This window comes from Heterostelium album, assembly GCF_000004825.1.
Source record: "Heterostelium album PN500 unplaced genomic scaffold PPL_scaffold11, whole genome shotgun sequence".
Lineage (NCBI taxonomy): Eukaryota > Evosea > Eumycetozoa > Acytosteliales > Acytosteliaceae > Heterostelium > Heterostelium album.
Window position 1 is genome coordinate 1340696 of NW_008805073.1, and position 27610 is coordinate 1368305.

Genomic DNA, 27610 nt, shown 5'->3' on the forward strand with positions numbered 1-27610 from the left:
TAATATCTGAAAATTTTAGCTTTTCTCTTTTCTTCTATTACTTGATCATTAATTATTTTCGATTGTACAATTACAATTAGCACTTTATAAAAGAGGAAGATATGATTGTTGCTTATGCAAATCAAATTATCTTGTTTTGTTTTTTTTGAAAATAAAATCTGCAAACCAAAAAAAATTCATCGATGATAAAGACAAAAGGAGTGAAATTTTTTTTTAAAAAAGTGTGATTTTACTTGAAAAATTGGCTTTCTTTTTGATGGTTCGACAATGATTTTTATTTTTATTTTTATTTTTGTTGGAGTAAACATTGATAATCTTAATTGACTCATTCTTTTTTATTTACTATCAAATCTGATTTAGTTAGTTAAGCTTTTCCCCCAATAAATCTGTACTTCTTTAATTTATTTCTCTTTATTATAAGATCATCAAATTAGTCAATCCATCCAAAACCCACTTTTAAACAAGATCACAAACACTACACACCACCAACACACAACACTAAAAACACTATTACTTTTTCATACAATCAAATCATTTCATTTAAAAACATTTATAAATAATTATTTATTGTTGTTCTGCTCTACTCTCGATCAAATCTATTGTTGTTTATGAACTTAACTTAACTTAACACCTCACTTTTATTTTTCAATTTAGTTGTAGTTAGTTAGTATGTTAATGTTCAATCACTGAAAAAAAAATTATAATCTTATTTATTATTATTTATTTCAATATCAAAATCAATTCAAAATCATTTATTATTATACCTATAAACACTTATTTATTATTATTTATTTACTGTAATTTAATTAAATCTTATTATTTATTATCTTGTTTGTTTTGTCATTACCAACACAACACACACAATAGAAAATGTATAAAAAAGGAGAAGGTGTTCCAGATTTCGTACTTTTGAACCAAATCACAGAGAATGCATTCATTGAGAATCTTATTACCAGACACAAGTCCGATCAAATCTACACCTACATCGGAGATGTAGTCATTTCATCCAATCCATTCAAAAAGATGAACATCTACAATGAAAGTGATATCAAATCTTACAATGGTAGATATAAATATGAAATGCCACCACATATGTAAGTTCAGTTCACAGTTCACTCTAAAACTCTGAGTTTGGAAATACTAATAATCAATATATATTTTCCTTTTCCTTTTCTTTTTCTCTATTATTTTACTTTTACTTTGTTTAACTTACTAGTTATGCTTTGGCAAATGATGCTTATCGTTCAATGAGACAGAATCAAGAGAAGCAATGTGTAATTATCAGTGGTGAGTCTGGTGCCGGTAAGACTGAGGCCAGCAAAAAGATTATGCAATTCTTGGCCTACGTATCCAATAAGGCCACATTGGAGGGTGACAAGATCACAAAGATGTTGCTCGAGTCCAATCCATTGTTAGAGGCATTCGGTAATGCCAAAACACTGAGAAACGACAACTCTTCGCGTTTCGGTAAATACATGGAGATGCAATTCAGTCCATCCGGTGTACCAACTGGTGGAAAGATTACAAATTGTAAGTGGTTTGTTTGTCTGCTCCGACATATATTCTTTCAATATGATACTAACTGTGTAATTACAATCTATTAGATTTGTTGGAGAAATCAAGAGTTGTAGGAAGAGCAAGTGGCGAGAGAAGTTTCCATATTTTCTACCAAATGCTAAAGGGACTTTCTCAGGCAAAGTTGACAGAACTCGGTTTGACATCGGCTGCCCAAACCTATCAATATCTAAAGAGTAGCAATTGTGTTGATGTAGCGACCATTGATGATGTTGCCGATTTCAAGGCTGTTGTTGTATGTAACTAAATTTCAATATTCCTAAAAAGAATTAATCTAACTATTTTTTTTTTGAATTTAAAAAGAGAGCAATGGAAACACTTGGATTGAAGGAAAATGAACAATCATCGATTTGGAGAATATTAGGTGCAATTCTACACATTGGTAATATTACATTCGAAGAGTTGCCAGAGCAAAAGGTTGGACAGGTATCAGTTGGAATCAAAGATCCAAAGGCTTTGGCTGCCGCTGCCAATTGTCTAAAGGTTGAACCAACTCAATTGACTCGTGCTCTCACCTACAGATCTATCAATACTGGTGTCGGTCGTAGAATGTCCGTCATTGCAGTGCCACTCGATAATGTCCAAGCCATCTTCTCAAGAGATGCACTTGCCAAGGCACTCTATGAGCGTCTCTTCCAATGGCTAGTGACAAGAATCAATCATGAAATCAATGCCAATGAGAAAGGTCTTGTAATTGGTATTCTAGATATTTATGGTTTCGAAGTATTCGATGTAAGTAGCAGTAGAAATAGTAGTAGAAGTAGTAGTAGTTATTCTTATTTCTCTAATTTCTCTTTAACTTTAATATAATATTATAGAGAAATAGCTTTGAACAATTGAATATCAATTATTGTAATGAAAAGTTACAACAATTATTCATTGAGTTGACTTTGAAGAGTGAACAAGAGGAGTATATAAGAGAAGGTATCGAATGGAAGAATATCGATTATTTCAACAACAAACCAATTTGTGAATTGATCGAGAAGAAACCAATGGGTTTGATTTCCTTGTTGGATGAATCTTGTTTAATTGCCAAGTCCACAGATCAAACATTCTTAGGTCAAATTACAAAGTAAGTAATAAGTAAATCAACAATCCAACATATATATATATATATATTAATGTATATATTTATTATTTTATAAAATTCAGTACATTTGATAAGAATCAACATTTCCAAAGTTATCAATCAACAAAAGATAGAAGTATTGGTGAGAATTGTTTTAGATTGAAACACTATGCCGGTGATGTTACTTATGATGTCTCTGGATTCTTGGACAAGAATAAGGATACATTGTTTGTTGATTTGATCAATTCCATGCAATTGTCTGCAGATCCATTGATTCGTAGTATCTTCCCCTCACCCAAGCCAGAGGATTCCAAGAGACGTCCAGAGACAGCGGGTTCACAATTCAGAACTGCTATCAATGCGTTGATTACAACACTGTTGGCATGCTCTCCACACTACGTTCGTTGTATAAAGAGTAACGATAACAAGCAGGCCGGTGTCATTGATGAGGAGCGTGTTCGTCATCAAGTGAGATACCTCGGTCTTCTCGAGAACGTGCGTGTAAGAAGAGCTGGTTTCGCCAATCGTCAGACCTACGAACGTTTCTCACAGCGTTACAAAATGACATGCAAACAAACTTGGCCAACTTTCAGAGGCAGTCCCAAGCAGGCAGTCGAGGCGATCATTGCCGCGCACGGCATCGCCAAGGACGAATTCCGTCTCGGAAAAACAAAGATCTTCATTCGTAATCCAACTACACTGTTCTACTTTGAGGAGAAGCGTGAAGAGGAGTTGCCAAGAATCGCCACTCTCATCCAGAAAACATGGCGTGGATACCGCGCGCGTTCCAGATGGAACCAGAGAAAGGCTGCCATCAAAATCCAGCTGTTCTACCGTAACTACAGATTCAGACGTTGGTTCCGCGATCTCAATAGAGCAATGGCTGACGTCGTCAATGCTTTCAGCTACGGCAAGCAAATTGCATGGCCAAAGCATCCGTCGACAATTAATCGCGCCGTCGAGTTGCTCCACAAGATTCACAACACGTGGCGTGCCGAAAAGATGGTAATGAAGCTCGGAGCAGGTGCACCGGCAATGCGACAAAAGGTACTTGCTCTCGACATCTTCCGTGGCAACAAACCCTGGAAGTGTGGACGTATCTTTGACGCCGACTACCTCGAGAAGCCAACGAATCCGTTCCAACCAAAATATGTCGCCGCCATGCAGAATCTGTTTTCCACCTACGGTGACACCGAAGTGTTGTTTGCTGACTACGTTATCAAAGTCAATCCTAAAGGTGTTCCACAGAAGCGTGGTATAGTAGTGACCAACGCCAACATCTACAAACACGACCCAAAGAATTACAAAGTGAAAAAGTGGGGAACCCCGCTTGCGGATATAACCTCGATCTCTGCATCGCCCAATCAAGACACCTTCCTTGTGTTGCACTGTAAGCCACCACAACGTGATTTGGTACTCGATCTCGGAATCAACGGATACGAAGCACTCTCTGAGATCACCACAGTCATTGTACAACAAGTTCAGAAACTCACAGGTATTCGCTTGAAAGTTCAATTCTCACAGCAGATCACCTATAACAATGCTCGTCCAAAGGGAGCAGACACTCATCTTTCATTCCAAGTGACAAACGATCCAAAAGTCACCGGATCATCATTCAAAAAAGGAAAAGATCATCAAGCAACCATTTTATATAAATAAATTAATAAAAAAAAATAACAAATAATAATAATAATTGATTTTTTGATTAAATTAAACAAAATTGATTACCAATAACTAATATATGCATTTTTTATATAACATGAACATATCATAATTAATAGTGCAACAAAAAAAAAGATGATGGAAATTCAACCCTCGTTTTTCAAAAAAAATTCAATTATTATTGCCAATGAAAAATTAAAGACATTGTACAATAATAAGTTCTAACAATATTGTTAGATAAAGATAATCAATAAAATATAGTATTCTTTTTTTTCACTATATTAACTTTAAAATAAAGGTATGAATTTAATGATCTTTTACATAATCTTTAATGTTTATTAACTAATAAACAATAATATTATTATAGATTAATAGTTTATTTAATCAATCAGATAAATGATTTGTAAATAGTAAAATAGTTATATAAATAACAAAAATAAGGTAATGAATATAAATATACTTTAAACTTTTATAATTTAGATTGTTTATTAATGTTAAGTTGTTTGTTTAGATAAACCATTGGATAAATAATGAATAATAATAACAATATCAACAATAATAATAATGTTATTGTGGTAAATAATAATTTAATTTGTAAACTGAATGAGGTTGGTTTAACTCATTTGTTTATGGGTTCCAAACTGTTTGGAAAGTGGGGAGAAGCAGATGTCAAAGCGGAATTGGAGATTATTCAGTTGTTTCAAAAGTTTTTAGAGCAACCATTGGCTCGTAATTTCAATATAAAGATCAAATCATCACAATTATCAGATGTAGTTGCTGATTTAGTGCAATGCGTTGTTTCACCACACTCTGAAGCGATGCTGCTTCAACTCTTACAGGAGCGTCTACAACCTGACGCAGAACGCTCGAAACCATTGGCACTCTACATTTCCAATCTCAATTGCATATTGTTGTTCTATATGCAGTCGGCGGAGAAAGCACGTATCGATGTCATCAAGATCTATCCCGATTGGAATGAATACACTGCCAAGACAACGAAGCTGCGGATTGCCACTCCGCTGCAATCGTTCAGTGTGCCGGCAAAGTCGCTGCTCGACACAAACTTCCTTCACTACCTGACGGTGCTCAGGGATAACTATGATCTATCGTTGCGATATAGGAACATCTGGAATTCAGAGTTTATCAATGAGGAAGGTAGACTTGGTTTGCTGACGTCTTGGCTGTTGCCTTCACTGGCGGGCTGTGAATCGGTACGGGTGGTCGAATATCTCATTCATTCACAACACCAACCGACAATCATCTACAAATCTATTCGACCGGAACAGATTATCACCAAAGAAACATCGACTACCGCTCCCGTCAAGGGAAACACACCCAACACAGCATCTCCAGTCAGAGGGAATACACCAAGAGTGAGTGTGAATACACATAAACGTAGTACACCTAGTAAAGCTCGATCACCTTTCCTATTGGCTCCGAGGGAGGAACCAGATGTAGCTGACTATCGCGAAATGGAGGACTGCCACACCATTGAGGAAATAACTAAACAATACGAAATAAGGAGGTTGCTTCGCAATCAAAGACGTGAGCAAGCTGCCGATGACGATGACGATGGTGATGGCGGTGATATTATTGGTGATGGCCTCGCTCTACCAAATAAAATCGGTGGCGATATCTTGAAACCTTGGAAACGATCACCGCTTTGGGTTGGACTAAAGTCGTTGATGCACTATTTGTTTGTTCATTTTCTCGAGGTTGCTCAAGATCGGAAGTATTCAACTGTCATTTACAAGTCGATGATGACCACCTTCTATTCATTGGTGTTGTCAAAGTCGAAACTCTCCAGTCGTCACTCAGAGTGGTTTCCAAAGTTGATTCATCGTTGTGAGAAGCTACAGGAGTTGTGTGATGTTACCAAGCGCGAGCTAGAGGTTGATACATTGCCCGTTCAAATAATGTTGATGCTCAAGAGTACAGTGGATCTCACAAACACAACCGTTCAGGCAATAAGCGAGCAACTCCAATCGAATTGGCAGAATTATTGCGCCACACAAGAAACAGAGTCCGATATCTCTGCCACCATTACATCGGTGGTCGATGGACTGTCCGATACAGGTAACCTATCGACTGTGTTTGACTTTCAGCCACTCATGGAATTCCCCTTTGAGAATCTCGAGCAGTCCACCAGCGCCACCAAACAAAAGGGTTCGATGGCAGAGCTCAAAGAGGAGCCGCTTCCTATCAAGATGTCGGGAACTATTTTGACAACGATCGAAGAGCTCAACGAACGAGTTGCAAAGTTCAAAAGTAGAGAATATCATCGCTTGTTGTTGGCCGATCAGCTTGAGGAATACGTATTTGCACTGTCGACGAGCGAGGATCGTTTGAAAGATGTTACATCACGGCAACTGCTCGAATTGATGCGAACCTATTATAATATGGTTGAGAAGTTCAATGGCGATCCATTCTCACTGAGTAGAAGTATCTTGGTATTCTATTTGCTGACGTCACTGATTGACCAATGCACCGCTGACAAATGTGGAGATCGTCTGTTGTTCTTAGAGTATCAGCCATACGTAGAATTAAAGACACTGTCCAACATTTTCGTTACGAACGGTGTCGAGTATCGGGCACTGCGATCGGTAGAACAACATTTCTCAACGAGAATACGTAATGCTAAACACGAAAATATCTTTGATTTGTCGGAGAACGGGCTGGCGTATCGCTGGGCAGCCAAGCACATGATTCAAAAGCACAAAGTGTGGCTGCAAAAAGTGACTACTCAAAACCAAGAAGCCATTGCCAGCTTCCGAGCGATAAAGCTGGCACACAAAGCAGAGCTCGATAAGCTACAGGCTGAGCTGGCCAAACACACGCCCGAAAATGTTAGAACCAAAGACCAGATCATGAGAGATCACAAGAAGCTGGAGAACAGAGCAACGCCAACACACGTCAATTTGCTACCAAAGGAGAAAACACTGGAGCGTGTCATTGTCTTTGAAGACAACGTCCCGCCTGAGATCAAAGTGGTGAGAACAGCCTATGCTTTGTTGAATCAAGCGATACAAAAATCGGTAAAAGAATCGCACCATCACCATTCCTCTTATGCCAGTTCTGATTTGAGGTTATCGAGATTTATAACTGGTCAGGTATCAAAGATGATTCGTTTGGTGACCGAAGAAACCTTCCTCAGTTTCTCGAGAACCTACAATACGGTTGACTATAAACAGCCGATCAGAGAGTTTGTAGATATCTCTGGTAAATGTATGCTTAAACTTCCACCTACTCCTGGACTGAAAGATCATCCATTCCAAAGCTACTGTGAAGGCAGAGAGAATGAGAATGAAGTTTTGGTTTCCCAGCGTGACACTCCTTCCTCGATGTCGAAGCTGAACTTTCTCAATTTCGCGACACTTCGTTCGGAGAAATCGATTCAGATGCTCAATCTTTTGCGATATCTCGAGGAGAAAAACAGTATCAACAACATCGAATCGTTTGTCATGTTGAACCACTTGATTTACGAAGCTGGTTCGGTGTCGACGCGAATCGACCGTGAAGTGTTTGACCAACCTACGTTTGTCGAATTTGCATGCGATATTGTCAGTAGTTATCTACCGACACTCAATGTCGAAGATCAGTATTCACTGTTGTTCATCATCCAGTTCCTCATTATGATGTTTAACTCTACAAAGAATGCAGTTCTTCGAACCCTCTTGAAGACAAACATTATGCAGTGTCGAAAGATTGGAGTCAAGTGGTTGGATGAAATCTCTGAGCATCTCTCACGTCTGATGCTAACCGACAATCAAAATGAAAGTGCAATCGATCTCTACATTCAAAAGTTACTCTTCAGTGCAATCTCTATCATCTTCACCTACGACCAAATGCCATTCACAAAGAAGCTGCGTTCACATCAATTGTTCTCGCTGGAGAGCAGTCTCAAGATGGATGCCAACGATATCCCCAACAATGATTTGTTCATTTTGATTCGAGCAAATTCTATACTCTCTGAGAACTCTGGTATTGCATCCAAGATGCCGGATACATCTCTCTCCAAATATCTCATGTTCCAATCATATGTCATTTCCTTCCGACTGGCTTCGAGAATGAGAAAATACGTTGGAAGACAACCACAACTACTCTCCATGTTCCTCTGTAGTTACTGGCGACTTCCAATGGAACATATGAATCAATTCTCACAGTGGACACACACACCTGAAACCAATTTCTACTCATGTACATTCCAAGAGGAAACCAGTATTCAACTAAATATACTTGACGGTAGAGTATTGGTCAATGGAGATCCAAATCATCAGCTTCCATCTTCCATTCAATTGAATGAAAGTTATAAATCTGTATTTGGTAAATTAAAGTTTACTGTTAATAGTATTGGTAAAAATAGATGGTAAATATATATTATTCAAATACTATTTTATCCATTCAATTTATTTGACAGGAAATATTAATTGTTTCTTTTAAAAACTTACTTCCTTTCTAGGAAAATATCCAATAAGTTGGGTAATAGAGATTATGAATTCTCGTTATCAAAGAGTGGTCAGATGTCTATCAAGGAAACTCATGACAATGGCGATTATTTCTATTTGATACCAAAGTCACTTCTCCAGAATCTACCCTTTGCTATGGTAAATGACTATTCTCACTGGCTGAAGCATGACGATTCTATTGAATTCCGTCCAAAGGAAATAGGTCATTTCCTCAACAAATACGAACCAAAGTACTATGGAAATCTAGATGGTTCCATTTGTCAATACGGCTCGAACAATGTGCTTGTCAATTTGAAAGAGTCACCCAATCTCATTCCTCACATTCACAAGTTGTTCAACTTGGAACTGTCGCAACACATCTACGTATGGATATCGTCTGACACTCTCAAAGTAACAATTCAACTACATCAATATAAGGATCTGGTGTTTGACATCAACAAGAGAATCGAAGATGACGGCACTGAAGCAAAGTCAGTCGATCATTCCACCTATAGTATATGTGGAAATCAATACTTTGGAACGCTGATTGGTCTCTCCAACTATCTGTTGCTGGAGGACAAGAAAACCAATGAGAAGATTCTCTTTGTTCCTCATTCAAAGTTGATGCTTGAGAGTGTTGCCAAAACAGAGTATCACACGTGCAAGCCAGATTTGGAACATCTACAACATCCGCCTTATTTCCGATATCAAATAAACCATGAACTCAAAGTGCTGGGTCCACAGGAGATCAGTTCCAATCTCTTCCTTGCCTATCTGCACTTGATGACTTCGACAGCAAACACTGATCCATTCCTTGGCCAGACTGGATTCGAAATGGCGATCACTCTGCTTCAGAGATTCCAGACCAATCGTCTGTTCACTCCACAGTCACTGAATATCCTCAATCTCATCAAGACTATCTCACCGACTCGTAATCCCTACAGAAGAAAGAAGGCAACTGCCAACGAAAACAACAGTACCATTCAAGATGTTAGCTATCATCATCCACTGCTTTCAGGCGTGGCTTGTCACGATCTAACTCTACTGCTCGTCAACAAAATCCTCTCACAGAATCAAGAATGTAAATTCCTCTATGATACCAACGAGCAAAGTCAAACCACCATCAATATCTATGAAAATGCAATTAATATTGCGAGTTGTTGGCGTAATCGAAGAGTTCTTTCATATCAGATCACCGCAGATCTCTTTATTAGCATTGTTCCAGAGACTTTCATCGTTGCCAACGAAGTTGTCATAGGTATACGCACGCCCACTGAGAGATCGGCCTACACCTACAGAGTTTCCGAGTTTCTTAGCAATCCAGCAGCAAAATTGAACAAACTGGATCTTTCATTCAACCCATCCTGTGTCAGTTCCAATCGGATGAATTTTTTCAATGGTGAAAAACAGTCGCTGGAAAATATATTGGAGCTGGATGAACTTAGCTTTAGCACTCACTATATTTCTCTCTATCAGTTGGCCAAGTCGATCAGGAAGAATACTGATCACAAATCAAAGCTGGCGCTATTGTTGTCCTTTATGAACTTGTTATCCTCGAAACCTGTTGAGAACCACAAGTTGTTTGACCATATAATTTACTTGGCAACGCTCGCTCCTGAGCTAGATGCAGAGTTGGAAAAGTGCCAAGAGCCCGATCTCCGACAGTTCAGTAATCCTTGGGTAACCTATGATTCCAGCTATATCAAGAATATCATTGCGCCAACAGTTGGATCGAGGGTGGCATCAAAGAAAAAGGAAGAGCCCGATCAGCTATTCCAAAATATCGAAAAGCTAAAGCTCTGGCAGGAGATGTGGGTCTCTGACGAGAAGACAATCATTGGAAAGGCACCGAATCTACAGTTTATTCGTTCGATTACATTCAAGGGTTATGCCAACGATTTTATTGTGCAGTTGACACGACAATATAATGAATGGCGACATAACTACAGGTTGTTGTTGTTCCTACGCAATATTTCCAGAATTACTTATATGCCAAACAACAATGTCAGTGCTCCTGCCGATGTGTACCCAGCCATCCGCGACAATACACCGGGTATCGATAATATCATAAGATATACCTACGATTGGAAGACAATGGTGAACTGGAGAGATAGCCAGACGATCAGACATATTAACATAGACACGCGATGGTCGAATATGTTTAATCTTGGTTATGATATGAACTTTGAAGATGAATTCATGGCGTGTCTCGTCGAGAAAGATGCTCACTTCCCATTTGCCGAGGAGATCAATCTACTTTTCGAAGATCATGAGGAAACCACAAAGATTGGTGCCGATTACCACGATGCACTCGAGAATAGTAAAGAACATCTGAGAACGCAGATCGAGTCGACACCATTGTACGAACTGGCAGATATCCAACTGGTTCAAGATATCCTGAGCAAGATGTACCATGAGATCAACGAAGCCAAAGGTTTGATTTGGGCATTCATTGAATCATTCTACAATTCCAATTGGAAGAAACGATCTGCGTTTATCAAATGTGGTCTTTGGAAGAAATGTATTCCTGTCAATGTTTATAAAGATTTCATTGATTTCAAATATAAATCAAACGTTGATCAAACAAAGATTCCACTTAAACTCTTTGAATTGATTGGAATTCACATTCTTCTTGTCACCTATCTTCAAAAGGTGGAACGTGCCATCACTGAATCAACCGATCGTGATGCATTGGTCAAGATTCTCTCGCAAAGCAGAAAGACAAGAAAGTGGAGCGTTACAGATCATCCTCATTGGGCACTGTTTGAATTGGAGAGAAACATTTGGATCTATGATATTCAAGTGGAAATAGCAATGGTACTCTTAAACTCTACAGAAAACAACCGTTGTATTCAACTTCAAATGGGTCAAGGTAAAACATCGGTGATCATTCCGATCATGTGTTTGGCATTGAAAGATCGTATTGCCAGAATCAATGTGTTACCATCGCTCTTGGAAACATCGATTGAAGACATGCTCTTGACAATGGGATCATCTATTTTCAATCGTCCAATTCACATCTATCCATTCAGAAGAGATATTGTCTCTCAGCTGAATAGCTCTCAACTTCAGCGAATACTTGGCAATCTCGAGCTTTGCAAAGCGAAGCAAGGAATCATCATTTCGACACCTGACCATTGGCTTTCATTCAAACTCTCTGGAAAGCTGCTCAACAAATCAAAGAACCAAATCTCTGCGATCATTCAATGGTCAAACAATAATTTGTTTAACATTCTCGATGAATGTGACGAGTTACTCTCCACCAAATACCAACTCATTTTCCCATATGGCAACAAGACAAATCTCGACGAGTGTAAAGATAGATGTACAACATTCCAGGATATCTTCTTGACACTCAAAGAGCTGATCGGTAAACTGGACTTTGCAGCATCGGATATCGAAATCATTCACAAAGACAGACCGAGTGTATTCCCAATGATTACAATTCACAATGAAGAGGCAGGAATGAGACTTATGCAAAGTCTTTTAGATCAGTTATTGCTAAAGTTTATATATAGAAGTCCACGTATCAGGGATATGTTACCGGTTTTCTGTGGTTACACAACTGCAGACAATATTGGAACGGATGCTCTGAAAAACAATCCTAGATATACTGTCCTCTTAATATATCGTGCATTGTTTAAATATGGAATTCTTCAGCATTGTCTCAGTAAGATCTGGTCAAAGGATTATGGCTCACGTTCAAGCAGCGACTCTTTGATTCATACGACTGGAAAGAGAAAAGCAGTTAAGGGTGGATTCTTTACACAACTGGCTGTCCCCTATCGTGCCAAAGATGTGCCTGCAGAGAGAGCTGTACTCAGCCATCCAGATGCAGTGCTTGGATTCACTCATCTCACCTACTACCACCAGGGTCTTTCACTCTCACAGTTTAGAGATGCTCTCACCAGATTGATATCGGTTTGCAATCAACAAAAGTTTGAAGTCTACAACTCTTGGATTCAATTTGACAGCACCATTCCAGTGGAGTTTCATAGTCTCAACAGTGTGGTACTCTCCAATGATATATTCATCAATGATTTGTATCAGCATCTCAAGTACAACATGCTTGTCATTCATTTCTGGTTGAATGAACTGGTATTCCCATTCGAAACTAAACAACATCCAAAGAAGATATTTGCCTCTTCATGGGATATTGTTACTGGCAATCACATTGCAGGATTCTCTGGGACCAACGACACATCGATTCTCTTCCCACTCTCTATCAAACAAGAAGATCTTCCATCGTTGTTATACACCAATACCGAGGTATTTAACTATATTCTCAATCAAGAGGATAATCAAGTGCACTTTATTCCTCAGAATTGCAATATTCTCGATCATGTCACAAAGACTGATACATTTGCAAGAGTATTCATTGATTCCGGTGCATTGATGATCGGAATGACCAATTTCCAAGTTGCCAAATCATTCTTGGAGAAAACCGATCCCAGTAAAGCCGATGCAGTTCTTTACTTTGAGAATGGTAATCTCATTTCAATGGATAGAGATGATAAGAAACTTTTGTTCCACCAATCACCCTACGCCAAAAGATTGAACCGTGTTATTGTCTATCTTGACGATTATCATACAAGAGGTGTTGATATTAAATTCGAGAAGGACACACACGCAATCGTTACAGTCGGACCAAGAATGACCAAAGACAAGTTGATGCAAGCATGCATGAGAATGAGAAAACTTGGATTTGGACAAACAGTTTCATTCATGGTTCCAGACCACTTGGGAATTGGTGAGAACGTTATCGATATCTTTAGATGGACAATCAACAATACAATACGTGGAATCGAAAAGTCACTTCACATTTGGATGACACAGGGACTTCATTTCTATCGATCACACTGTGCATCTGTACTTCAAAATAGTGAGCCTTTCGAAAAGGAATTCCTTCAACTCTCGTCACTCCCTGAGACAACCACCCTCAAGGCGATGTATGAACCTTCATTTATCAAACAAGACATCAAAGTCGTTGCAAACCATCTCAAGATTGCAATGGTTACTTCATTCAAACAGGATATCGATAGTATAAGAGAAATGGATAAGGTCATTGCCAAGGCTGCCAAGTCAGGAAACAAGAAGATGTCGAATCAGCTTGAGAATAGGATCAAAGATATTGGTGACAACATTTCCATTTTCTCATCGACCAACCAAGATGGTGAAGAAGAGCGTGAAAACGAACTGGAAGAAGAAAAAGAAGATGAATCTCTCACAGAGAATATCGTTTCATACGAACCGACATTCGAGCTTACCCTTAAGCTAGTGGTCAAAGGTGAAAGTCCATTCCTAATGGTTCCAACATCCGAAGGCAATGAGAATTACCTAAGCATTGCCAGGCGTATCAGTTCGGTTGGCAATGAGAGGAAGTTCTGTAAACAACCATTTTTGCCCGTCTCTGCTATCTATATCAACACACCTATTGGTTCACTCCTCACAAGGAACGGCAAGATCATCAACGTTTTCGATAGTAACATTTTGACGACTCTAGACTTTGTACGTGTCCACGAACCAAACAGAAGCATCAAGAATACAATGGAGTTTTGTCGTTTGATCAACTATGTGTTGGTGCTGTGGGAACCAACGCCCGTGTTCATCTTGTTGTCACAGCACGAAGCAAGCAAGGTCTATAGCTTAATTCAAGCAGATTTGAGATCGAATCGTGTGGTCAAGGTATCACTTCACCAAACAAGACCTCACATCCTTCCAAATCAAAGAGAATATATGGAAGCAATTCACACTCCACTCCCACCAGGAGCCTCATTTGACTCTATCAAACATCTGATTGTCCAACTAAACATCATCAATGGTTCTAAATATTTCAATGATAATCTTGATGCCACAATTAAATTTTTAGGTTTAAGTATCAGAAATAACAACAACAACAATAACAATGACAAAAAAGATGACAATAACAATGACATTGAAAACAATAACGATAACATTGATGGTAACAATAACAATAACAATGAAATTGATGGTAACAAATACAATGACAATGAAATTGATGGTTACAATGACATTGAAAACAATAACGATAACATTGATGGTAACAATAACAATGACATTGATTGTAACAAAAATGATGGACAACCAGTAGTTAAGAAAGAATTAGATGAAAAAGTTAAATTCGAAACGGATCCTAATGTTGATCACGATGGATTCTTAAAGAATGAAAAAACTAGATTCAATGACAAACCTCTGCAATTCTTAGAGTTAAACTACACATTTAATAGAGTATCTACTGTGTTTGGTAGTGATATGGAAAAGATTGTACCAAATATCTCAATTAAATAAATTTAGTACTAAATTTTAATTTTCAAGATTTTATTTTTTATTTTTTTTTATTGATTTTATAGTTTACTAAACTTAATTGGTGGGCCACTCTACAGTGGTACGACTCTAGCGATCGCTAGGTAGTTCACAATATATTATAAAAATTAATAAACATACCTTTTTCTTTATAATTTGTATCTCTATTTCAACCAAATTCTTTCAACTAATAATTCATCAACACCTCCAAACCCACTCATTTCCCCAAATGTTCATAAAGTTGAGGTGATGATGTTGTTGGATTAGTGGTAGTGGAATGACTTTTACTAAATCTGCCCTGGTCAAGTAATTTAACATTTATGAGTGTTTGGATTCAACAAAATTTCTATTTCAATAAAAATTTAATCTACCTTTATAATTATAACTTTTGATCTTATTTTATCGATTTATGAAACTGATGGTAACTGAGTAGTTGAGCAGATCGAAATTGAGAGTGGCATGTTCATCGATAACTGAGTTATGGAGTTGATGATAATTGAGTGTAGAGTTGATCAAAGCTAAGATATGTAGTTGAGGTAACTAAGTTATGGAGTCAACAGTGTCTGAATTGTGGAGTTGATGGAAACTCTGGCTTCCAGGGCAATGGAGTCAACTGAGACAACTAACGAGAGTAAACCGGCATAACTACGAGGGGCAACCTGCATAATGACGAGAGGAAACCGGCATAACGACGAGAGGAAACCGGTATAACTACGAGAGGAAACCGGCATAACCACGAGAGGAAACCAGCATAGTGACGAGGAAACAGGCATAATGACGAGAGGAAACCAGCATAGTGACGAGAGGAAACCGTCATAGTGACGAGAGGCAACCGGCATAACAACTAGAGGCAACTGGCATAACGACGGGAGGAAATCGGCATAGTAATGAGAGGAAACCGGAATAGCAACGAGGCATCACTCATAGTAAGGAAGCAACAGGCATGGTAACAAGGACTTGGAAAAGAAGAAAGAGATAAAAAAGAGATAAGTTAGTAAAACATAAATATAAATAAGTTAGAGTTATAATTGTTAGATATTACTTACAAAATTATTTGTATTTGAAAAATAATGAAAAATGACATTGTGAATGAAATTATAGGTTTAAATAGTTTTAAATTTGATTCGTTAACTTACAGTTTGAACTCAAAAATGGCGGTAACTGTTTAGCGCCAATTAAAAGTATGAATTAATATTCAAATTTGAAATATAAATATTAAAATTAATTAAATAATTCATTTTATTATAATATTCAAAAATAAAAAAAACAGGCGATCATTACCAATGAAGAAACAACAAGCATAATTTTCAATTTTATTAAATTTATTGAATTTGCAACACCCCACTTTTATTTGACAAGTTCATCTTTTTTTGTTGCAAAAGTAAAAAAATGTTGTTTTTTTTTTTTGATTAAAATAATTGAAGAAATATTATTATTGTAAAGATATTAACAATTTAATAAATCAAATGGATTTGATGAATAATAAATAGGTGTTTTGTGGTCTGTTAATCTTTTTGATAAGTTGTATAGTTGATGATAGATTGAAAGATGATTTAATTTCTATCTTTAATTTATTCATTTGCAATTTAAATATTGATATTCTTGATATTTAATTTGATTTTATCTATCACTTTACAATTTTCACAATGAGAGAGAAAATATAGTTGGTTCAAACTTATATAAAAATAAAAAATAAAATGTTATATAGAATACAAGGTATTGAAACTATAATTATTTATTTAAATTTTAAGAAGTTTATATTTTGTAGGATACTTTTTCAAATTCAATTTTAATTTCATTTTGTTGTTGCAATTGCCTCTGTTGTTGTGGTGAAGGTTGTTTTTGATCTGTAGTAATCCTCATGAATATTTTGTTTTTTAATGTTTAAAAGATATCTTGAAAATCTATATTGGTTAAAAACATTTTCTAATCTGTATTTCTTTTATTATGATTATCAAATTATTGTATCTTTTTAACCTTTTAAATATATTATTTATAAATAAATTGATTATAAAATAAAGAATTTAAAAAGCTTTAAATCAAAATTTTTAGCTCAACATAAAAGGATTATTACATATTATTTAAATAATTGAAATTTTAAAATAAAAAAAAGAATAGAAACTTTATTTTTGATTCACTTTTAAATAAACAATCAAATTAATCTTTAAAAGTGAATCTCAATTTAATTGATTTGATTCACGATTTATTGGAATTGAATGACAATGTCAAGTGTGGTGGGTTCTGCAAAAAAACATCTACCAAACACTTTTAAAAATTTTAAATTTAAATTAAGACATCTATTTATTTAAATATAATGGTGTGTAATATTCTTGAGTATATTTATTTAAATTTTTTTTTCTATTAATATATTTAGTAAATACTTTTAATATCGAAATTTTGTTTTTTCATTATAAGCAATATTCATATTAATTTGTTATTTATAAGTAAGATTTATTAATATCACAATATTTTCAATAAAAATATTGATCTAAACTAAAATATTTCTTTCAAAATTCAAACAAATATAGTTTTAGATAGTGATCGTTGATAATAATAAAGAGATATTTGATTTCTCATTTACTCTCTTCTTTTAAAAATAAGAAATAAATTAATTTTAATTTTATTTAAGAAATTATCTTTTTTTTATTTACTTTTTCATTTTATTATTGATAGTTTTCAATTATTGTCATAAAATTGTTGTTTTGCAACTTCGCAATATTATATACACGAGTAATGAAGGAATTCGATGAACAACAGCAGCAACACAAACAACAACAACCACAACAAGATAATAATAAAGTTAATTATAAGTCGCTGGAGGAAGTTATCCAAAGCTTTCCAGGAGGAAACAACAGCAACAGCAACAACAGCAACAACAGCAACAACAGCAACAACATAGTAAAATAGAATAGAATATTAATAACAACAATTTAACTCCCAACATTGATTACATTAATAACATCAAATACTACATTCACAACTATAAAATAAAAATCAATAATAAATCAAAGCCAAACCAAAACACCTTCCAATTTAGAAGACCAACAACAACAAAATAATCAATATCAACACCAACATTGACCACATTGACAACACTTCCAAATACATTAATAACTTTATTAATCAACTCAAAAACAAACAAAATAATAATACATATCAATTCAGAATACCTAGCAATAAAAAGTAAATAATAATAACAGGATGGAGTGGTGGTCTCTGTTATTGGAATGGTAATTGCTGTTCTTGTTGAATTTGTTGTTGCTGTTGTTGCTGTTGTTGCTGTTGTTGCTGTTGCTGTTGTTTCCTCTCGTTTCGATGCCGGTTGCCTCTCCTCACTATGCCTGTTTCCTCTCATCACTATGCCGGTTTCCTCTCATCACTATGCGGGTTACCTCTCATCACTATGCGGGTTACCTCTCGTCACTATGCCGGTTGCCTCTCGTCACTATGCCTGTTTCCTCTCGCTACTATACTGGTTGTCACTCGTGTATACAACAACAAATAATAATCAAAGTTAAAGACATAATTTAATAAAATTAAATACTTGATATTATAATTCTTAAATTGTTTTGATTTTTATTTAAATTATTAAAGTTATGATTGTTCTAATTCATATTGAATTGTTGTTAGTTAACAGCACTCAATATTTAGCATTGAATTGATAGAGTTGATGATGTTGTTAATGTTGATCCTTTGATTAGAGATAAAGGATCAACATTTATTTGTTTACCTTATTGTAATTGTTACTGTTGTGTAGTATTGCACTATTGTTATTGATGTTGTTGGTTTGAGTGTTGGTAGTTTGGTTATTAATTACTATCGGGTGGTGACGCTAGAATAACATCCAAAATCGATGAATCAAATAAAACTACTAATTCTAGTTTGTTGTTGTTACTGTTGTTGATCTTATTGTTGTGTATCATTAGCGGTACCTGTAGTATTAGAGGTGACAATTGTAAAGTATGGAGCAGTAGATTCGTGCTTGCCTGGTCGAAGTGTACTTGGACATCAATATTCCCGATACTATGTAGACACCATTGAAGAATACTATACTACCTGTAGTCTTCTCAATGCACTTCGTCAGCTGATCTAATGACTCGAAGTTATCAGCAGGTAATCAAATTAAAGCCTAATCTATAAGAATATAATAATATAGATAGATATGATAAACCGTTTAGTAAATTAAATATAATATGATACTTTATTATAATACCTTCTTTCAGTACCGTACGATAATATCTCTCTAGTGGTTCCACTAACTAACTGCACGTGCTGCTATTCTCTTTAAAGTGGTTGGATTAACAAACTTCTTCTTCCTTATTAGACAATCATGCAAAGTTTCAGTCAGGAAATAGATCGAATGACCAGTTACCGACTAACCAACTACAGAAGCTCCCAAACCAAGAAAAGCTACAGTAAATCGGGGAATGGTGGACATTCATAGATTCTCTCAGTCATTTCGATTGCCATACCACCATTACCACTGAAATAATCTAATCTATCCAATAGAGATATTCCATTTCCAATATAAACAGTCTTTTCTTTATAGAATTGATCAACAAATCCTTTTTTTCCATCACCTATCAAATCTACAAAAATATATAAACTTTTTCACCTTTTACAACTTTTAATTAAAATTATTTTAAAAACAATTAGTTTTAACTAAATAATTTCGATTTTTAATTAATTATTTCTTACTTACTTGTTTTATACGATCCAATTACACCTGGCTATATATTAAGTAGTAAAAAATATTTTTAATTTGATTGATTACAAGAAAACATCATTTGATACTTGTAGCTTAGTTCTGAGAGGTGATTTCTTTTAGAATTTATATAAATAAATAATAATAATATAATAAATAAATAATATGTGTAGTGTTTGATTTAAAGTGATACTTGAGATAAATCTAATTTAAAACAAATTAACAATATTAAGCGTATGAAAGAGAATACACAAATTTTCTTCATTGATCAATAAATTTTTAAACTCAAAAATAATGATAAATAATATTAATAATATTTTAAACAAGTATAATGATACAACGCATCTATATATTAGCTTGGTATGTGTTAACTCTTACTATCATATATAATAATAAAATACTTTGTTTTGTTGTTGCATTGCAGTGTGCTTTCTTGCTTTATAGAATGCAGTGACAAAACACGATGCACAATCGATCAAGATAATACACCACTATTTCGAAATAAAATATAATATATATTGATTTTTTGTTGTATGAATGGAGGATAGAATAAAAAAAGGCATTGAATGAACTCGATAGTGCAACTGTCATTCAAACATTGTCAATACCTTCACAGCAGACAAGAGAGTTGAAAGCGCAACAAGAGCAATTGCAGTACCAACAGCAACAGGATTATCAGCACAGACCGTGGAGTACCGATGATTACTACTTTCGTGTCAACACCTACAGTATTGGCAAATGGTTTACTAAGCCATCGTTGATAGACCCTCTTCAGTGTTCAAGATTCGGTTGGATCAATTGTGAACCCGATATGCTAGAGTGCCTATCATGTAACAAACGACTCTATTTTAAGTTACCGGATTCACTGTCACAGCAACAACGTACGTACATATATCAATGTCACAATAAATTATTTAATTTAAAAGAGGAAATACATCTAATATTTCAATTGGAATTACTTTACTTCTATAGGTGATAAAAGAATACAGGCCCTACGCAAGACATCCATTGTCTTTCCATGGGCATGTATCAATCATTCCATCGTTGATACAAATCGAAAGTTTTCAAAAGAGAGAACAAAATATCTAGAATCATTTATCCAATAGTATATTACCATTGTTAGATATCGAGTTTTGGGTTTGTATTTTATTATTATTTATAATTGACTGATAAAGATTTAGGTTTATATATATATTAATTATAGTCTGTTTGTGATTGTTTTCATTTATATCACTAAATATAGTCAAATGTACAGAAAAAAGATAAAAGAAACCTTTTGAAGCATTGTTATCGTCGTCAAAGATTACAAGTGATAGCGGTTAAAAGCAAGAATCTCTGTTATTCTGGCGTTATGTGGTTGGATTATTATAGTAACAACAGTAACGGCAATGCTTCTGATGGCAGTGACCACAGAGATGACAACAACCACCATATCAATATTCATTGTTCATATTGTCAGAGAATGTTGGGTTTGTGGAACTTTAAATCAATGAACAATAATAATAGTGACATCAGTATTGTTACTATAGATGATCCTTTCATTCAACTATACCCCAATTTACAAACACAAACAACATCAACATCACATAATAATAATAATTATTCATCATCAACGTCACTAAATGTTAACAATTCACTTTCAAGTCATACAATTGGTGGTAGATCTAATACGGTATCTACTTTGTCATTGAAAAGAGGTAGAGAATCAACATTAGATATTCAACAACAACAACAACAACAAGAAGAAGAAGAAGAAGAAGCAACAGTCGAAGATAGAAAGAAAGTAGTTTTTGAGAGTTTATTAAGTAGATCTATATCATCTTGGAGTGGCAGTAATAGTTTCATTAGTTTTAAAAATCTAATTAATCCACAGTCAACAACAAACACAACCACCAACACAAAAACAAACACAACACCATCATTATCGACTGTTATTTTACAATGGTAATAATATCATATTATAATATACATATTTGAAATCGTGTCCATAAACTGTTTGAATTGTGATAGTTGAATTCTTAATAAATTATTGAAGTGTCAGTTGATTTGATTATTATAATTCTAAAATGTTAATTTTAGAACATCGACATCGACATCAACATCTAATATACAACCAGTTTCTTCGTCATCAACAATTGTTGATGCACAATCAAATAATAATGTAGACGAAAGCACACACTACAACAACAAGAAAAACAAAAGAAAGAAAAGGAAAAAGAGATACAATTGAAACTACAACAACAATTACAATCGGAACAACAAAGAAAGTGTGATGTAGGATGGAGTTGGGGTCATAGATTTGTATATCATCCAACTGTGTCTTTTAACAACCAAACTAAACTAATATCTTTTATTGGAAATTAAATCAATCTTGATTGCGATTGCAGTGAAATAAAAAAGTATAAAACTAATATTCTTAACAGTTGATTATGAAATTGAGCTCAGATAAATAATGCTTTTATTTATTAATATTAAAAAGTATTTATAATGAATTTATTTACAAGAGTTATTATAATATATATATTCGTTTGAAACAGGTAGTAACCAGCAACAAGAAAACCTTTTCTGGTTGTACCTGGAGAAAGGAATGGCAGACAGAGATATCGTGATGAGGATGGAGTGGTGGTCGAAATAAAGGAAATGGACTGGCATAGAAACGAGAGACAAACGGCATAACTACGAGAGGAAACCGGCATAACTACGAGAGGAAACCGGCATAACGACGAGAGGAAACCGGCATAGTGATGAGAGGAAACCGGCATAACTACGAGAGTAAACCGGCATAGTGACGAGAGGAAACCGGTATAGTGACGAGAGGAAACCAGCATAGTGATGAGAGGAAACCAGCATAGTGACGAGAGGCAACCGGCATAGTGACGAGAGGCAACCGGTATAGTGATGAGAGGAAACCAGCATAGTGACGAGAGGAAACTGGCATAACTACGAGAGGCAACCGGCATAGTGATGAGAGGAAACCAGCATAGTGATGAGAGGAAACCAGCATAGTGACGAGAGGCAACCGGCATAGTGACGAGAGGAAACCGGTATAGTGATGAGAGGAAACCAGCATAGTGACGAGAGGAAACTGGCATAACTACGAGAGGCAACCGGCATAGTGATGAGAGGAAACCAGCATAGTGATGAGAGGAAACCAGCATAACTACGAGAGGAAACCGGCATAACTACGAGAGGAAACCGGCATAACTACGAAAGGAAACCAGCATAGTGATGAGAGGCAACCGGCATAACTACGAGAGGAAACCGGCATAACTACGAGAGGAAACCAGCATAGTGACGAGAGGCAACCGGCATAACCACGAGAGGAAACCGGCATAGTGATGAGAGGAAACCAGCATAGTGACGAGAGGAAACCAGCATAGTGACGAGAGGAAACCAGCATAGTGACGAGAGGCAACCGGCATAACCACGAGAGGAAACCAGCATAGTGATGAGAGGAAACCGGCATAACCACGAGAGGAAACCGGCATAACTACGAGAGTAAACCGGCATAGTGACGAGAGGAAACCGGCATAACTACGAGAGTCAACTAGCATAACAACGAGAGGAAACCGGCATAACGACGAGAGGCAACCGGCATAGTAACGAGAAAACCGGCATAACCACGAGAGGCAACCGGCATAACAACGAGAGGCAGCCGGCATAACTACGAGAGACAACCGGCATAGAAGAGGCGTCACTCATAGTAAGGAAGCAACAGGCATGGTAACAAGGACTTGGAAAAGAAGAAAGAGATAAAAAAGAGATAAGTTAGTAAAACATAAATATAAATAAGTTAGAGTTATAATTGTTAGATATTACTTACAAAATTATTTGTATTTGAAAAATAATGAAAAATGACATTGTGAATGAAATTATAGGTTTAAATAGTTTTAAATTTGATTCGTTAACTTACAGTTTGAACTCAAAAATGGCGGTAACTGTTTAGCGCCAATTAAAAGTATGAATTAATATTCAAATTTGAAATATAAATATTAAAATTAATTAAATAATTCATTTTATTATAATATAATATTCAAAAATAAAAAAAACAGGTGATCATTACCAATGAAGAAACAACAAGCATAATTTTCAATTTTATTAATTTATTGAATTTGCAACACCCCACTTTTATTTGACAAGTTCATCTTTTTTTTTTGTTGGTGCTTCAAAAAAAAATGTTGTTTTTTTAAATTAGAATAATTAATTAAAAATTTAATTTTTGAAAGATATTATTAATAACAAAGATACAATAAGTAATAAATTAAATAGATATTAATAATTTGAAATCAGATAATAGTTGAAATTTTAGATCAAAATTTAATAGTATTAAGATACTAATCATATTTGTAAAAAATGATTATTTTGAATTAAATATTTTAAAAAATAAAAAAATAAATAAAAGTAATGATAATCGATCAAATCAATTTTTGTAAAGTAAGTTAGAATACTACCACACAAATATCAATAATATATACTATTTTAAGAGAAGTGAGGTGATTTACAATAGACCAATATTGCAAGAAGATTATAAAGAATTAAGAGAAACTCATTAAATAATAAATTTAAATCTTTTTATAGGTTGAATGGTTTCACTTCACTGTTATAATTAAATTAAATCAGTTGCTTCCGAATTAAGTTCTTAATTACTCAGAGATCAAATAAAATTATCAAAGATTTTATATAAACATTTAGACAATAAAATACAACTACCAACTGAACCACAACTGACAACAACCACAACATCAAATAATTCATCAACACCTCCAAACCCACTCATTTCCAGAAATATTTCATAAAGTTGATGTTGATGATGTTGTTAGATTAGTGATAGTGGAATGACATTTGCTACTTCTGCTCCTGGTCAAGTAATTCAACATTTATAAGTATTTGGATTCAACAAATTTACTCTTTAAATAAAAATTTAAACTACCTTTATAATTATATCTTTTGATTTTATTTTATCGATTTGTGAAACTGATGGTAAGGAGTAGTTGAGCAGATGGAAATTGAGAGTGATGTGTTCATCGGTAACCGAGTTATGGAGTTGATGGTAAATGAGTTGTAGAGTTGATCGAAACTAAGATATGTAGTTGAGGTAAGTATCTACAGTATCTGAGTTGTGGAGTTGACTGAAACTCTGGCTTCGGGGGCAACTAAGTATGGCAATTGAGTCTGTATAGTTACTCAGTTCGGTTTCTAAATCAGTCCGGTATCTAACTCAGTCAGGTAACTCATAACTCAGTCGGTAACTGAGTCAACTTAGTCCAGTAACTATCTGAGTCCGGTAACTGAGTCAACTGAGTTCAGTAACTAACTGAGTCCAGTAACTAACTGAGTCCAGTAACTGAGTCAACTAAGTCATCAACTGAGTCAGGTAACTAACTGAGTCAGGTAACTCAGTCTGGTAACTCAGTCCGGTAACTACTCAGTCAGGTAACTGAGACCGGTAACTACTCAGTCAGGTAACTGAGTCAGGTAACTACTCAGTCAGGTAACTCAGTCCGGTAACTAACTGAGTCCGACAACTAAGTCATCAACTGAGTACGGTAACTGAGTCTGGTAACTGAGTCTGGTAACTCAGTCCGGTAACTACTCAGTCCAGTAACTCAGTCTGGTAACTGAGTGGAATCAACTGAGTCCGATAACTAAGTCATCAACTAAGTCCGGTAACTAACTGAGTCCGGTAACTGAGTCTGGTAACTCAGTCCGGTAACTACTCAGTCCAGTAACTCAGTCTGGTAACTGAGTGGAATCAACTGAGTCCGGTAACTCAGTCCGGTAACTAAGTCCGGTACTGAGTCCGGCAACTCAGTGGAATCAACTCAGTTAATAAAAGAAAAAATTATAAAGAATTTGAAAGTTATCAACATTATTTATTTAAAATTTGATTGAAATCAGTTAAGACGACGAATGAATCATTGGCAGAGAACAACAAGTCTGGTGAGAGAATGGTATCTGTCGTTTCCTCCACTATTAGCAGTATCATGTGTTGTTTGGTGATGTTGTGAAGATGCTGAAGCTGAAGACGAAGAAATTCTAGTGTTGTTGTTGTCATCGTCTGCGAAACTAAAGTGATTTATATTGTTGTTGCTGGATTGATATTTCTAATAAAATCGTCAAATGATATCTTTAACTACTACGAAATAATAATAATAATTAAATATTAGTATGTTGTCGGTGCTGTTGTTGTTGTTGATCTGGTGGTCCTGTAACTACAAAGATCATAGTGAATTTGAAGTACTACTACTACTAAGATTGTTCAATAACCTAACTTATTGATAAAATAATAATTATAAAAAAGAATATTAATATCTTTTCAAAGATTAATAAAATAATAATAATAAATAATAAGAATATCAATATCTCTTTCCTAAAGATTAATAATAATTATAAATAAATAAATAAACTTGCAATTGAAACAGTACAAATAAGAGTTAACAAAGTAACTTGTTTTAAAAATAAAAAAACACAAAAATGCAATACAATCTACAACATTTTAAATATCTGTAGAGTATATAAGCAACTTGTTAATAAGAAGTAAAAAAAAAATACAAAAATAAAAAAAATGAATAAATAAATTGTTATTCTTTATATCTATTATAATAAATGCGATAAATAAATTCAAATTTGTTGGTGTGCTAATTAATTAGAAATATATATAAATATGAATAAATGTTATAATAAATAGATTGATAGTTGCTTGATCAATTCGAATTACTTTAATTAAATAATTAATTATGTGTGGTGTTTGACTTTGGTGGCAAAAAAAATGAAAAAAAAAAGTGAAAAAAAATTTTGAGTTGAGCTGTGATGTGGTAAGTGTGGGTGTGAGTATGAGTGTGGTGCGTGAAGTGTGGGTGATCCAAGATCACTGTTAATATCGATCGATCGAAAGCTGCAAAGATTAAAATTTAGACTCTCTCAGCCTCATGGATCGATAAGAAAATATTTTTTAATTTTAAACATATTTTACTATATAAAAAAAAAAAAAAATTTTTTAAATCTTGTCGATCCATGAGTTTCCGGTGCCAACCACGTGGAGGTGGAGTCTACTGGCACCTAGAGACCCCGATGGATTTATTGCCACAAACCATCGGCAGCATCTTTAATTGTTGTTGTTCCTAATCGACAGCGGAGTTAGAAGCCGAAGCAAATAAAACAACTTCGAAGAGGCAACAAAGAAAGTGATAGCTGTGGCGTTGCCTTCTGTACAGAGAATGTCGCCTCCATCTGCTCTGTGTCGCCACACCCGAAGATGCGACAGACTAGCAGCGTATGTATCACCTGCTTTCAGACTATATGAAGCCGTAACATGTGTTGGAGGTTTCCCTACCCTTGACCCAGTGCCATGCATCCTGTAGATCAACACAGAGGTTACCATGTGCAAGACCACCTGCAAGCAAGTGCGCTCATCCCAACTTCGTCCGTCCACAGGCAACCGCTCACAACAATCTCCCCAACTGGCGGGTCGGGTGTACAGGTCGCCAGGTTTCTCTAATAACTAGGCTCTCATCAGTGGGTTCACTGATCGAGACATGCCGTCACGCTTGATAAGAGAGGCAAGGATCACAAGCAATGACACCCAGTTATCCCAGACCCTGGAAAGAAAAAAAAAAGGACGAACCCATTGAAATGGATCACTTGGAATAGCTTGATTGTTATTGTTCTAAAATTAACATTTTAGAATTATAATAATCAAATCAACTGACACTTCAATAATTTATTAAGAACTCAACTATCACAATTCAAACAGTTCATGGACACGATTTCAAATAACTTAAATTAATAATTCAACTGTTTAGCAATAATCAAATATATTCGAATAATATC

The 27610-nt window shown here is 35.2% G+C and overlaps 6 protein-coding genes across 6 annotated transcripts; 4 read left to right on the forward strand and 2 right to left on the reverse strand.

The window, feature by feature from the left end:
- Nucleotides 1–870: 870 nt before the first annotated feature.
- myoE (myosin IE) lies at nucleotides 871–4303 on the forward strand (the record flags this gene model as incomplete). Its single annotated transcript, XM_020580686.1, has 6 exons — nucleotides 871–1094; nucleotides 1217–1530; nucleotides 1605–1810; nucleotides 1879–2307; nucleotides 2394–2647; nucleotides 2728–4303. 6 exons carry the CDS (start codon nucleotides 871–873, stop codon nucleotides 4301–4303), a joined length of 3003 nt encoding a protein of 1000 aa, XP_020429273.1.
- Nucleotides 4304–4836: 533 nt separating this feature from the next.
- On the forward strand, nucleotides 4837–15060 carry PPL_09900 (DUF3638 and DUF3645 domain-containing protein; the record flags this gene model as incomplete). The annotated part of the gene is made up of 4 exons (XM_020580687.1): nucleotides 4837–6621; nucleotides 6838–7525; nucleotides 7793–8672; nucleotides 9267–15060. 4 exons carry the CDS (start codon nucleotides 4837–4839, stop codon nucleotides 15058–15060), a joined length of 9147 nt encoding a protein of 3048 aa, XP_020429274.1.
- A 2748-nt stretch (nucleotides 15061–17808) lies between these two features.
- On the forward strand, nucleotides 17809–17982 carry PPL_09901 (uncharacterized protein; the record flags this gene model as incomplete). Its single annotated transcript, XM_020580688.1, has 1 exon — nucleotides 17809–17982. One exon carries the CDS (start codon nucleotides 17809–17811, stop codon nucleotides 17980–17982), a length of 174 nt encoding a protein of 57 aa, XP_020429275.1.
- Nucleotides 17983–18294: 312 nt separating this feature from the next.
- Nucleotides 18295–19862, reverse strand: PPL_09902 (uncharacterized protein; the record flags this gene model as incomplete). The annotated part of the gene is made up of 3 exons (XM_020580689.1): nucleotides 18295–18379; nucleotides 19490–19664; nucleotides 19850–19862. The coding sequence occupies 3 exons, from the start codon at nucleotides 19860–19862 to the stop codon at nucleotides 18295–18297; spliced, it is 273 nt and encodes a 90-aa protein (XP_020429276.1).
- A 212-nt stretch (nucleotides 19863–20074) lies between these two features.
- PPL_09903 (uncharacterized protein) lies at nucleotides 20075–23984 on the forward strand (the record flags this gene model as incomplete). The annotated part of the gene is made up of 6 exons (XM_020580690.1): nucleotides 20075–20140; nucleotides 20340–20610; nucleotides 20753–20790; nucleotides 21024–21563; nucleotides 21992–22081; nucleotides 23976–23984. The coding sequence occupies 6 exons, from the start codon at nucleotides 20075–20077 to the stop codon at nucleotides 23982–23984; spliced, it is 1014 nt and encodes a 337-aa protein (XP_020429277.1).
- An 832-nt stretch (nucleotides 23985–24816) lies between these two features.
- Nucleotides 24817–27134, reverse strand: PPL_09904 (uncharacterized protein; the record flags this gene model as incomplete). Its single annotated transcript, XM_020580691.1, has 3 exons — nucleotides 24817–24933; nucleotides 25714–25846; nucleotides 26944–27134. 3 exons carry the CDS (start codon nucleotides 27132–27134, stop codon nucleotides 24817–24819), a joined length of 441 nt encoding a protein of 146 aa, XP_020429278.1.
- Nucleotides 27135–27610: the final 476 nt, after the last annotated feature.